Genomic DNA, 12678 nt, shown 5'->3' with positions numbered 1-12678 from the left:
AGCGCAGCTGTGAGCGAGTCTTTCTGATCCGGGGCCCCGGAACCCGAGCTGGAACTGAAGCGCAGGCTGCGGGGAGCGGAGTCAGGAGGTGAGTGCCTAGGGGAGAGAAGGTTTCAGCGAGAGGACTGAAGGATCGGCCTCTAGGGCCTGGATCTGGGACCCCAGCAGGCGAGTGTGTGGAGGAGGCCCTGCTCACTCGGTGGCCAAGGCCCGGCCCGCCGGAGCCGGGGGGCCGCCTCGGCCCCACATTTTCTGCCCGGCCCTCCCCGACTGCCCCCGAGTGGCGGCAGGGCGCCCGGAATTCTGCGGGCGCGGGGCGCCAGGCCCCGGCGTTCGTGTAGAACTCGGCCTGACGAGAGGCGGGGCCGGCGGCGGGGGCGGGGGCGGGGGCGGCGGTCGCAGGCCCGGAGGCCTGCGGAAGCGCAGCGTCGGGGCCGCGCCTGCTCCCGGGGCTGGCGCGCCGACTGCGCGGGGGCGTGGCCTGCGCCCCTGACGGCGCCGCGGGGCTGGCCTCTGGTGAGGTGGCCGCCGCTGGCTACAGGGCCTGCTTAGGGGCCCAACGCTCCCTCGCAGTCAGCGGGCTAGGCGACCTGTTGGAGTGTTAAATTCCTCCTCGAGTTTATATCTATCTGACTGGTCAGTCCTGCAGGTCTCAGGTCCTCTTCGGTCCGCTGAGGATGAGAGCGGGCGAGAGGCCTGTGGCCTGCGAGCTGTTGCTCAGGAGTTGAGATGCTGAGAAACTGAGATGCTGAGAAGCTGCAGTCCAAAAAATGAAAAACTTTGCAGGAAAAAACTTTGCAGTGTTTTACCTGCACGGCTCAGAAGTGAACACTGTGCATCTTGGGGTGGCTGGAGGCGGCGAGGAGATTCCCTTTTTCCGTCTGTGGTCTTATTTAAATTTCTGAACGACTGACCCTGAGACAAAACTCCCAGTGTGGCAAAGGTTTCTTCATCAGCAGGAGGGGTCCTGGGGATTCTTGGGCATTGCCGTCATCTTGCCTACTGGGGAGAGATTGGGGAGGGAGAAGACAAGCACATTCGAAGAGCGTCTATGACTGATGAAGGTCTGGCATCTCGTGCCATACTGTGGATTAACTGTCTGTGCCCTAGGTCCAGAAGTTTCTTTAGAGCCCACTGGCCACAGGCTTCCTGTATTACAATTCCACTGATATTTCTTATAATGTAGCTGGGAACTTTCCTTAGCTGTTCAGATTCAGGATACATTCTATAAATACTCTAGAAAGTAATCCCTGTGAGCTTTTAGCTACTTTTCAGGAGGAGAAGAAAAATGATCTGTAACTTGAATTTTCTGGTAGATTACTAAAACTGTTGATTGAAATCCATGATAGGCAAGGACTGAGAAAAAAAACAGATGAAAAAGCATCTTGCCAGATTTTCTCTGTAGTGCTTTGTTGCTCTCTGATATTTACTGGAACGTTATCTAATAAAAATCTCCTCCAAAATGAAAAAAATTTTTTAAAAAGTCCAGGGAAATCTCCTGACTTGAGTTAAACATAGTGCAGGTTGATGGCAGAGATGGGCAGAAGAGGGCATCTGAGTTCTAAAAAGAAATGAGAGCTTTTCAAAAGATCCTGATCAGAAGCTTCTGTATTTTGAACTGACTTACAGGAGCAAATCTACAGGATATTTTCATCCTGAGGAGCATCCCCTTTAGCCCAGCACACATAGGTTCCAACTTCTTCACAGCCTTCATTCTTAGAGATATGGAATAACATTCAGCGGTTTTCCTATGACTCTCTGAAGTTTGTGACATTTAGCTTTTAAGAATTCTTTTTTCCCAAGAAGCCATGTCCATGTATAATACTATACACTATTTAGTGTAATATAGTACTTTTCCTGTAATGGCTTTGTCTTGAATTATTTGTGCTTAAAAGGGATACCTGTGTCAGATCCAGTGCCTCAGAGGATGGAGCCTTTGAGCCATGTGAATGAAATGAAAACTGGAAGATTAAAATCTTAGCTGTGCCTTAAATTTAGGCTTTATGAGTGTTGGCATCTTATTTATATTGTTCACTATGGTATCTCAAGCACCTAGCTTAGTGCTTGGCCCACAATAGGCGCTTAATAAACATTTGTTGAATGAGTGAATAGAAAAAAAATGTTGCTAACCAGGACCCACCCATTTGCCACACTCACATCACAGGGAAGGTGAGGTCATCAGGAATGAAGTCACTAACCACTACCAGTTACCTGGCCCAAGGGTAGCCTCCTCTTGGACTGGCAGGCTTATTCTGTGCATAGGAGGGATGGAGAGTGGATGCCAGGGTTATTCCAAGTAGAATAAATCAGCTTAGGGTTTCAGTTGGACAAATTGGTTGAGAATACTACAGCTCTAACTCGAGCTGGTTCATTGGAACATTTGGGGATCTGGAGTCATCTGCCCTGCATAGTGCCCTTGTAGCTTGGTTCTTGAGCATAGTGCAGATGAGGTAGATGAGAATTCAAAGGGAAGGCTATTGGGTAGGTATTTGCTGAGAAAGAATGAGGGCCCTGATTCTGCTGTTCCATTTGGACCTTACTAAACATGAGTTGTACAACCATAAATCTTTTGTTTGCCAGTCTTGGGTGAATCATCTTTTTACATGATAAAATATGTTTATTAACATGTTTATGCATAGAAGCATATTCTTTAAGCTTGATGTGTACTTCAGTTGGTCACTGACCTGGGTGAGTCATCTTCAGGCAAGATAGCTCCCCTTCTCCAGACTAGGAGAGTAGTTAATGTTTAGGGTTCATACAGGACTAATTCTGATTTTGGACTTAAAGGAAACAAAGGAGCTGTATGTTTTATTTACTTTTAAACCCCAGATTAGGTTATTAGGATGGAATCTATAGAATCTATTCTAACCCTCTCTACCTTCTCCTTCACCCTTGCTCCAACCAGTGCAGGCCTGAGTGTTTGTTCCAGCATGTCGGAAGGCGAACCCCAGACAGTACTCAGCAGTGGTTCGGACCCAAAGGTAGAATCCTCATCCTCAACTCCTGGCTTGACGTCAGTGTCACCTCCTGTGACCTCCACAACCTCGGCTGCTTCCCCAGAGGAAGAAGAAGAAAGCGAAGATGAGTCTGAGATCTTGGAAGAGTCACCCTGTGGGCGCTGGCAGAAGAGGCGAGAAGAGGTAAAGCAGTAGGAGTGTTTAGTGGGAGTGTTGTTTCCCTGGTAACTCATCTGGTAAAGAATCCGCCTACAAGGCAGGAGACCCCAGTTCGATTCCTGGGTCAGGAAGATCCCCTGGAGAAGGGATAGGCTACCCATTCCAGTATTCTTGGGCTTCCCTGCTGGCTCAGATGGTAAAGAATCTGCCTGCAATGTGGGAGACCTGGGTTTGCTTCCTGGGTTGGGAAGATCCCCTGGAGCAGGGCATGGCAACCCACTCCAGTATTCTTGCCTGGAGAATCCCCATGGACAGAGGAGCCTGGCAGGCTACAGTCCATGGGGTTGCAAAGAATTGGACACGACTGAGCAGCTAAGCACAGCACAGTGTGAGTGTTACTTCACAGTGAATTCTAAGAGGTGAGAAGTGGAGGGACAGAGTCTCAAAGGGGCAGACCAAACTTGAACAGGTCAGAGGCAGGGAGAAGATGATCGTATGGAGTATTACAACAGATAGTTCATGTGGTAACTTTAATTCCCTTTCATTTGAATTTCTTCTCAGGTGAATCAACGGAATGTACCAGGTATTGACAGCGCATACCTGGCCATGGATACAGAGGAGGGTGTAGAGGTTGTGTGGAATGAGGTACAGTTCTCAGAGCGCAAGAACTACAAGCTGCAGGAGGTAAGCAATGGTGAAAGGATGCAGCCTGTGGGTTGTTAGAATGCTGGTGTTAAAGAGGAATTGATGTTGGGAAGCTACTAGGAGAAGAGTATGTTGGGGTTAGATCATTTCTAGTGGGGATAGGAAATGGCTTTTTAGGATGATAATGCTTTCTGAACATTGTAATCCCAACGTCTCTCCTGCTTCCAGGAAAAGGTCCGTGCTGTGTTTGATAATCTGATTCAGTTGGAACATCTCAACATTGTCAAGTTTCATAAGTATTGGGCTGACATTAAAGAGAACAAGGCCAGGGTAAGAACTTTTTCCTGAGCTTACTGGAAACAGACTAGCTACATTTATTGTTCTTTTTACATTCAGAAAAAGGTAGTATTGAAACAGAGCTGGAATCAGCTGGTGTTGAGTCAGTGATGCCATCCAGCCATCTCATCCTCTGTCACCTCCTTCTCTTGGCATCAGTCTTTCCCAGCATCAGGGTCTTTTCCAGTAAGTCAGCTCTTCACATCAGGTGGCCAAAGTGTTGGAGCTTCAGCTTCAGCACCAGCCCTTCCAGTGAATATTCAGGGTTGATTTCCTTTAGGATTGACTGGTTTCATCTTGCATTCCAAGGGTATGCCTATGACTATTACCTGTGCCTTTTGTCTGGTTATAGTCAGGGCAAAAATGAGTGAATTTTTGTTTCTTCCTTGCCATAACTCATATTGCTCAATAATTTTCATTGCCCTATTAAATCTAAGGAAGTAATACTAAGAACAAAAGAGAGAAACTTTATTAAAAATACAAGGCTTCCACACAGACAGAGAGCAGACTGGTGGACACGGTAGGGGAAGGAGAGGGTGGGACGAATTGAGAGAGCAGCGTGGAAACATACACATTACCATATGTAAAACAGGTAGCCAGTGGGAATTTGCTGTGTGACACAGGGAGCCCAACCTGGCGCTCTGTGACAACCTAGAGGGGTGGGACGGGATGGGAGATGAAAAAAAGAAAAATACCAGGCTTCCAAATTTTATGTTTATGTCATATAAAAGTTACCCAGATAAGGGATCATTTCTGTTGTAAAGCTTTATTTGTGTGTTCTGCCTCTCCAGGTCATTTTTATCACAGAATATATGTCATCTGGGAGTCTTAAGCAATTTCTGAAGAAGACCAAAAAAAACCACAAGACTATGAATGAAAAGGTACAGAGAGAGAGCAGACAAAGCTTTAGGCTGGTTTGGAAGTTTAAAAAAGATTATGAAGCTGATCAGGAAAGGGATGGAGGGAACTGTGGAGGGTGAAGAGAGTGGATAACTGCTGACCCCTGGATCAAACTCTGTTCCAGGCTTGGAAGCGTTGGTGCACACAGATCCTCTCTGCCCTAAGGTAAGCAAGATCTGGTAGTGTCTTTCCCATATTTATTCCTGATTAGTTCCTCCAAACAAATTTCAGGGCACTACTCTGCTGTTCTTTTCTGTCCCACTTCTTTTCTTCCCCACTTTCTTTGAACCATATTCTCAAGATTAGGCCCCTATGGATCTTTTAAAGGGTTCATTCCAATGGCTTGACCATGATACTGTCTCCCACCTCTTTCTCCTAGTTCTTATCCAGCTATTTAACTCATCAGGCATAATGGAGATTCAGAGTGTGGGTATTACCTTTGTGATGACCAGCAGGAGACCAGGCCCTTGCTCTTCTTAACCCTTGGGTTCCCCCTGTCCTAATTTCCCACTGGCCCCTCTAACAGCCCAGTGCCCCCACAGCTACCTGCACTCGTGTGACCCCCCCATCATCCATGGGAACCTGACCTGTGACACCATCTTCATCCAGCACAACGGACTCATCAAGATTGGCTCTGGTGAGGGGAGGGAGAGGTTCTGGGCAGGGGAGCCTCGGGAATTTGGGAACCATGGGGGTAAGATGAAAGGAATGGGGGAAAAGAGCAAAATTCTGAGGTGTGGGCTGGTGATAAGAGAAAGGACCTTACTAGGGGCAATTTATAGAGAGGCCAGTCAAGTAGTGGAAAAAGGGGTAGGGCCTAATCTTGAACCTTTTGGAGTGAATTTGGGGTTAATACAGAGATCTCAATAGAAGGTTGGGAAAGGGCAAGAGTTGGGTGTAAGGTCTGACTTGAGCCCCTGGGGCTGGACCTACCATCGGAGGTTCCAGGCTGTGCCTGCTGTGAGTGCTTTCATTTGCTGTGTACACGTGTGCAGTGTTTAACATTTCTGTGTGCCGTGTCTGTGTGTTGTTGTGTGTCCATTTGTCTGGGGCTTGGCTGCTCCATCGCTCACAACTTTTCTCTGTTTTCCTCCCTCCCGCTTACGGGCTGCTCTGTTCCCAACAGTCTTTCATAGGATTTTTGCTAATGGTGAGAGCTCCCTCTGCCCTGCGTGGGGCGCTGTTTGTGCTTCCCCTGCTCCCCTTTGCGGCTGCCCAGTGCATGCAGTCGTGGGAGCAAACCCTGTCCCGCTGCCTAATTATGCCTGCTTGGCTTCTGCCCTACCAACCCTTCGCCTGCTTGCCCTTCCATAACCCGCTTGTTTCCTGTGGATTCTGCCTGGCTGGCCACTTATGTCCTGGATTCTTACTCCCCCCTCATCATCAGGCTGGTTCCTTAAGTCATACTGTGCTCCCAGACCCTCTGTGACTTGTAGTCATTGTTTATGATCCGAGTGAGTCCAAACTGGGCCCGGCCCTGGTTCCTCGTTCAGCCCTGTGGCAGGCAGTGTTGAGGAATGAGAGGGTAGAGCAGGGGTCTAAAGTTTTTGGTGGATTCCAAGTGAAACTGATTTAAGGGTATTGGTTTAATTTTGAGCTCGTTTTAAGTTTCAGTCAGTTAAGGTGGATAAGAAGGAGGCTATCCTTATGGTTGTATGTTAATCCTTCTTACCCATCTTCATCCAAGTTTCTGAGGTCTCTTAATTGTTCCAGATTAGGAAGGGCTGCCAGTGTTTTTATGCTGTATGCAGGATGGGTGAAAGAACTAGACCAAACATTTTCATGAGATCAGGGGGTAGATGTACCTGGGCTTTGGGGCAAGTAAGCAGGTCACAAGTGAAAGTTTTTCCTTAGGCTGTGTTGTACCTTGCCAGCCCAAAGACCCTAGGTACCTGTTAGTTTAGTGTGGAACCTTTGTTGCTACTGAGTTAGGGACCTTAGATAAGAAGTGGTAGATTGAGAAAGGGGAGGCAGGTGGTGTTCATGTTTAGTTTGGACTTCCTGATGGGAAAGGGCTCAGCTTATGCCTGTTGAGGGTTAGAGACTTCAGGAGAGAATTTGTCTTTTGGGGGCCTCTCTCTGGAGCAAAGCTGTGCTTTGTTGACGGTGGTCAGATTGTGGGTATCTCCCCTACTCCCAGTGGCTCCTGACACTATCAACAATCATGTGAAGACTTGTCGGGAAGAGCAGAAGAACCTCCACTTCTTTGCACCAGAATATGGAGGTAAGGCATCCCAGTTTCTCTGCCCTTTGCCCATCCCCCAGATTCTCCAATTTATAACCTAAGGGTCAGCGGTAACATAACTGAAACTGCTGTCCTTCTCTACTGACATGTGCAAAGTTTTAAGACATCTCTGCCCTGTGCCCATCCCCCAGATTCTCCAATTTATAACCTAAGGGTCAGCGGTAACATAACTGAAACTGCTGTCCTTCTCTACTGGCATGCACAAAGTTTTAAGACATCTCTGCCATGCCCTGCCCCACATCTCTGATTCACCAAAGCTGCTCTGTTTTCCCTAGAAGTCACTAATGTGACAACGGCAGTGGACATCTACTCCTTTGGCATGTGTGCACTGGAGGTGAGGAGACCAGAGGGGTGGGTAGTGGAAAGGGGTGAAATTAGAAGATAGAAGGGGAAATGGAGGGTTGACAAGTGAGGTAACTGGTCTGGGGGAGTGATTGTGGAAACACTGAGGTTTCTTAGGTCTCTGTTTTTCCTTTTTATTCCCCCTCTCTGTAGATGGCAGTGTTGGAGATTCAGGGCAATGGAGAGTCCTCATATGTGCCACAGGAAGCCATCAGCAGTGCCATTCAGCTTCTAGAAGACCCATTACAAAGGGTGAGGATTCTTAGGATCACTTCTCCTTAACAGACTTTGAAATGTTTTTAGGTTCTTCTTCCTTCTAGCCACTGGGAGGGCTTCCCTTGTGGCTCAGCTGATAAAGAATCTGCCTGTACGCCTAAGACCTGGGTTTAATCCCTCAGTTGGGAAGATCCCCTGGAGAAGTAAAAAGCTACCCACTCCAGTATTCTGGCCTGGAGAATTCCATGGACTGTATAGTCCACAGGGTCGCAAAGAGTCAGACACGACTGAGCAACTTTCACTTCACCCACTGGGAATATGCTCTCTTCTAAGAGCAAGAGAATATAAAGCAGAAAGGCAAAGTAGCATTTCCCTAGGTGTTTTTGATACACACACACATTCTGTCTCTCTCGGGTCAGGGGTTTAAGATGGGTAATAAGGTTGAGTCTTACGGTTGCATGTTAACTTAGGTGTCTCTACATGAAGGCAGACTAATTTGATGGTTACCTCAGGTAATTGATACATACTCTTAAACAACCATCTTGATATTTTTAAACAAATTAATCAAGCCTTTGTGTGGATCACAATAAACTGTGGACAATTCTGAAAGAGATGGGAATACCAGACCACCTGACCTGCCTCTTGAGAAACCTATATGCAGGTCAGCAAGCAACAGTTAGAACTGGACATGGAACAACAGACTGGTTCCAAATAGGAAAAGGAGTACGTCCAGGCTGTATATTGTCACCCTGCTTATTTAACTTATATGCAGAGTACATTATGAGAAACGCTGGGCTGGATGAAGCACAAGCTAGAATCAAGATTGCCAGGAAAAATATCAGTAACCTTAGATATGTAGATGACACCACCCTTATGGCAGAAAGTGAAGAGGAACTGAAGAGCCTCTTGATGAAAGTGAAAGAGGAGAGTGAAAAAGTTGGCTTAAAGCTCAACATTCAGAAAACGAAGATCATGGCATCTGGCCCCATCACTTCATGGGAAATGGGGAAACAATGGAAACAGTGTCAGACTTTATTTTTGGGGGCTCCAGAATCACTGCAGATGGTGATTGCAGCCATGAAATTAAAAGACGCTTACTTGTGGCTCAGAGGTTAAAGCGTCTGCTTCCAATGCGGGAGACCCGGGTTTGATCCCTGGGTCGGGAAGATCCCCTGGAGAAGGAAATGGTAATCCACTCCAGTATTCTTGCCTGGAGAATCCCATGGACAGAGAAGCCTGGTAGACGACAGTCCACGGGGTCGCAAAGAGTCGGACACAAGTGAGCGACTTCACTTTCTTTTCACTTTACTCCTTGGAAGGAAAGTTATGACCAACCTAGATAGCGTATTCAAAAGCAGAGACATTACTTTGCCAACAAAGGTCCATCTAGTCAAGGCTATGGTTTTTCCAGTGGTCATGTATGGATGTGAGAGTTGGACTGTAAAGAAAGCTGAGCGCCGAAGAATTGATGCTTTTGTACCATGGTGTTGGAGAAGACTCTTGAGAGTCCCTTGGACTGCAAGGAGATCCAACCAGTCCATTCTAAAGGAGATCAGTCCTGGGTGTTCATTGGAAGGACTGATGTTGAAGCTGAAACTCCAATACTTTGGCCACCTCATGTGAAGAGTTGACTCATTGGAAAAGACTCTGATGCTGGGAGGGATTGGAGGCAGGAGGAGAAGGGGATGACAGAGGATAAGATGGCTGGATGGCATCACCGACTTGATGGACATGAATTTGGGTGAACTCTAGGAGTTGGTGATGGACAGGGAGGCCTGGCGTGCTGCGATTCATGGGTTTGCAAAGAGTCAGGACGTGACTGAGCGACTGAACTGAACTGAACTGAATCAGTGTGAATTACTCAAACCAGTCATTTGGGGTTGTATATTCATATAGTTTTAGTTAGGGAAAGTGCCCTGAAATAAATGAGCTAAGATTGAAAGGATATAAGGGTTTTGAATCAGGTAATAAGATATGGTAAGTAGAGTCTGGAAATAAAGAGGAGGTTAGTTTGTAAGTCATTACATGCATTTAAAAGGGACTGAAGGAGAAAAGAAGGAAGACTAGTGGGAATCTTGAGGGTACTGTGGAATAAGTTTCTAGTTCAGATTCAGGGTGCGATGTTCAAGTAAAAGATGAGGTATATGGCTTTTTGGCCTTCCACAGGGAAAGGAGGAAAGCAGGTTAACTGTCATGGGACCTAGGAGAGGTAAATAGGTAGGGGTTAGAGAAACAGAGGGAAATCCAGTGAATAAATGATGTAGTGGACAAAGAAAATTGTGATAGTAGGCTTGGGAAATAAAAAGATGGTGAATATTACTGTCCACAGTGGATGAGTTTGGGAAGAGAGAGGTAAATTTGGCAAGAATTGGAGAAGGTAGGCAGTGAGTGGGCTAATAAAGCAGAGAGATAGAAAATAAGGAAAAAGATATCATAACTTTGAACAGCAAAGGAAAGAGAAAGCTTGTGGCTAGGAAGCAAAAAAATAAAACAATGAAAGACAATGAATGATATTTCATATATAATACATTATAGTTTTCAAAGTCTTTTCAAAAACATTTAGCAATCTGTTGCCTTAGCCATTGCTGAGCAATTAGTATGAACAAAGTCTTGTGCTGGATACAGTGAGAGAGAAACACAGTGGGCTGCTTACCAGATGCCTGCTCCACTCCCTTGTTCCCTTTTCTAGGAGTTCATTCAAAAGTGCCTGCAGTCTGAGCCTGCTCGCAGACCAACAGCCAGAGAACTTCTGTTTCACCCAGCACTGTTTGAAGTGCCCTCGCTCAAACTCCTTGCTGCCCACTGCATTGTGGGACACCAGCGTGAGTCCTCTTGACCCTTCTAGAAATTTTTTTCCAGTCTGGATCCTTGTAACTCTGACTGGTGTGTTCTCTTTCCTCTTCTACTTCCAAAAGGATTCTTTCCCACCCTCCCCCAGGACCCCTGTGCCCTCTATAATATTAATCTGAACTATCCTTCCATAACTTCCCATTCCATCTTGCCCTCTAGACATGATCCCAGAGAATGCTCTGGAGGAGATCACCAAAAATATGGATACCAGTGCTGTACTGGCTGAAATCCCTGCAGGACCAGGAAGAGAACCAGTTCAGACTCTGTGAGTAACTAACTGAGAGGTTCTGAAAGGGACAGATTGGTCACTCCCACCTGGAGGTTTCTGTCAACTGTCCTTTGGGAATGGTTGAACCTGCTGTTTCACTTCTTTCCTTCCATATTCTTTTTTTTTTTCCTCCAGGTACTCTCAGTCTCCAGCTCTGGAATTGGATAAATTCCTTGAAGATGTCAGGTGAGAGAAGAATAAGAAAAAAAACTTCCTTTAGGAGGTAGGGGTGGGTGTCCGAAGGCATCTAGAGCCCATCTGACCTGTCTGATCTCCATTTAGGAATGGGATATACCCCCTGACAGCCTTTGGGCTGCCTCGGCCCCAGCAGCCGCAGCAGGAGGAGGTGACATCACCTGTGGTGCCCCCATCTGTCAAAACTCCAACACCCGAGCCAGCTGAGGTGGAGACCCGCAAGGTATGGCTGGGTGGATGTAGCAGAGAGGGACATCTCAAATAAGGCTTTGTCCTGTAAAGACAGGAATGTGTGTCTGCTCCCTGGCAACCACGTCCTGTGGGCTGGAAACCCCAGCTCTTGGGGGCTTTTTGCTCACTGGTATCTACTCTTGTGACACTCTCTGCCTCCTCTCCCTAGGTAGTGCTGATGCAGTGCAACATTGAGTCGGTGGAGGAGGGAGTCAAACACCACGTAAGGCTCAGGGCCCAGGGCTGTGTAGCGCTGGGTGGCCAGAGGGTGGGGAAGGGGAGCCTCATTTTCTGACTGTCCTATTCTCCAGCTGACGCTTCTGCTGAAGCTGGAGGACAAACTGAACCGGCACCTGAGCTGTGACCTGATGCCAAGTGAGTCTCTCCTGTCCCTCAGAGGATGGAGAGTCTGTGAGCCTCACCTGTGAGGGACACTTTCAGGGGTGGGGAAGGTGACCTGGCAGCAACACGCGGACTCACTTAGAATGAGTATCTTCGCCCCTAAAACTGGAGGGTGGATCTGATTTGACAGTTTTGCTTGTGTCCCAGCCAGGGTCACCTGGCCGGGGCTGTTGGAAGGGCTCCCGTGACCCTCAGTCGCGCACTGTGCTCACCCTCTCCTGTTTCTCTGTCAGATGAGAACATCCCGGAGCTGGCGGCTGAGCTGGTGCAGCTGGGCTTCATTAGTGAGGTGAGGCATCTGCCTTCCGCCGCCCTCGGGCGGCTCCTCCGCTCTCTCGTCTAGGCCGGATCTCACTGAGCCCTTCCCCTCCAGGCTGACCAGAGCCGACTGACTTCTCTGCTGGAGGAGACCCTGAACAAGTTCAATTTTGCCAGGAACAGCACTCTCAACTCAGCCGCTGTCACCGTCTCCTCTTAGAGCCACTCGGCCCGGCCCCTCCTCCGCGCTGTGGCCTCCGGAGAGGCTGCGGCTCCCGCCCCGCCCCCCAGTCAGTATTACCCCGTGAAGCCGTGCTCTCCTGTTATTCAGGAGGGCTCTGGGCTCCCTGGTTCTGAGCATCACCCTCCCCAGCCCCCCCACCCCTTTCTCTTCCATCCCTCTGCACTTTGTTTACTTGTTTTGCACAGACGTGGGCCTGGGCCTTGGCCTTCTCAGCAGCCGCCTTCTAGTCGGGGGCTAGTAGCCGAATTGCAGCTCCCGCCCAGCCTGTGTGGAAGGAGGCTCACGGGCGCGGGGAGCTGAGTTCTACCATCCCGCTGGGGCGGACGGGGCGGGAGAGAAGGGTGGTGCTGCAGGGGTGGCCCCAGGGGGCCATTCGATTCGCCTCAGTTGCTGCTGTAATAAAAGTCTACTTTTTGCTACGCGCGTAGTG

The 12678-nt window shown here is 48.2% G+C and overlaps 1 protein-coding gene across 3 annotated transcripts; it reads left to right on the top strand.

The window, feature by feature from the left end:
• On the top strand, positions 1–12667 carry NRBP1 (nuclear receptor binding protein 1). Of its 3 annotated transcripts, none has more exons than XM_061432961.1 (18): positions 1–88; positions 2911–3140; positions 3678–3800; positions 3990–4091; positions 4889–4978; positions 5122–5162; positions 5540–5634; positions 7138–7221; positions 7518–7576; positions 7738–7836; positions 10490–10622; positions 10810–10915; positions 11054–11104; positions 11201–11336; positions 11514–11567; positions 11656–11719; positions 11980–12035; positions 12120–12667. In XM_061432961.1, exons 2-18 carry the CDS (start codon positions 2931–2933, stop codon positions 12222–12224), a joined length of 1608 nt encoding a protein of 535 aa, XP_061288945.1. In that variant the 5' UTR covers positions 1–88; positions 2911–2930; the 3' UTR covers positions 12225–12667. The 3 variants fall into 3 exon arrangements, with proteins under 3 accessions (XP_061288945.1, XP_061288944.1, XP_061288946.1); XM_061432960.1 differs by having other exon boundaries at positions 4–88; positions 2906–3140; XM_061432962.1 differs by lacking the exon at positions 11656–11719 and having other exon boundaries at positions 4–88; positions 2906–3140.
• Positions 12668–12678: the final 11 nt, after the last annotated feature.

The sequence above is a fragment of the Bos javanicus genome, chromosome 11 (assembly GCF_032452875.1).
Source record: "Bos javanicus breed banteng chromosome 11, ARS-OSU_banteng_1.0, whole genome shotgun sequence".
NCBI classification, from domain to species: domain Eukaryota; kingdom Metazoa; phylum Chordata; class Mammalia; order Artiodactyla; family Bovidae; genus Bos; species Bos javanicus.
This window is presented reverse-complemented; position numbering and strand designations above follow the sequence as displayed.

Bases quoted from the DNA above. Each gene is read 5' to 3' on its own strand.
- NRBP1 (XM_061432961.1), top strand. From the start codon at position 2,931: ATGTCGGAAGGCGAACCCCAGACAGTACTCAGCAGTGGTTCGGACCCA. The intron at 7,222-7,517 runs GTAAGGCATCCC...TGTTTTCCCTAG, and splicing joins CTTTGCACCAGAATATGGAG to AAGTCACTAATGTGACAACG. The intron at 11,337-11,513 runs GTATGGCTGGGT...TCCTCTCCCTAG, and splicing joins CTGAGGTGGAGACCCGCAAG to GTAGTGCTGATGCAGTGCAA.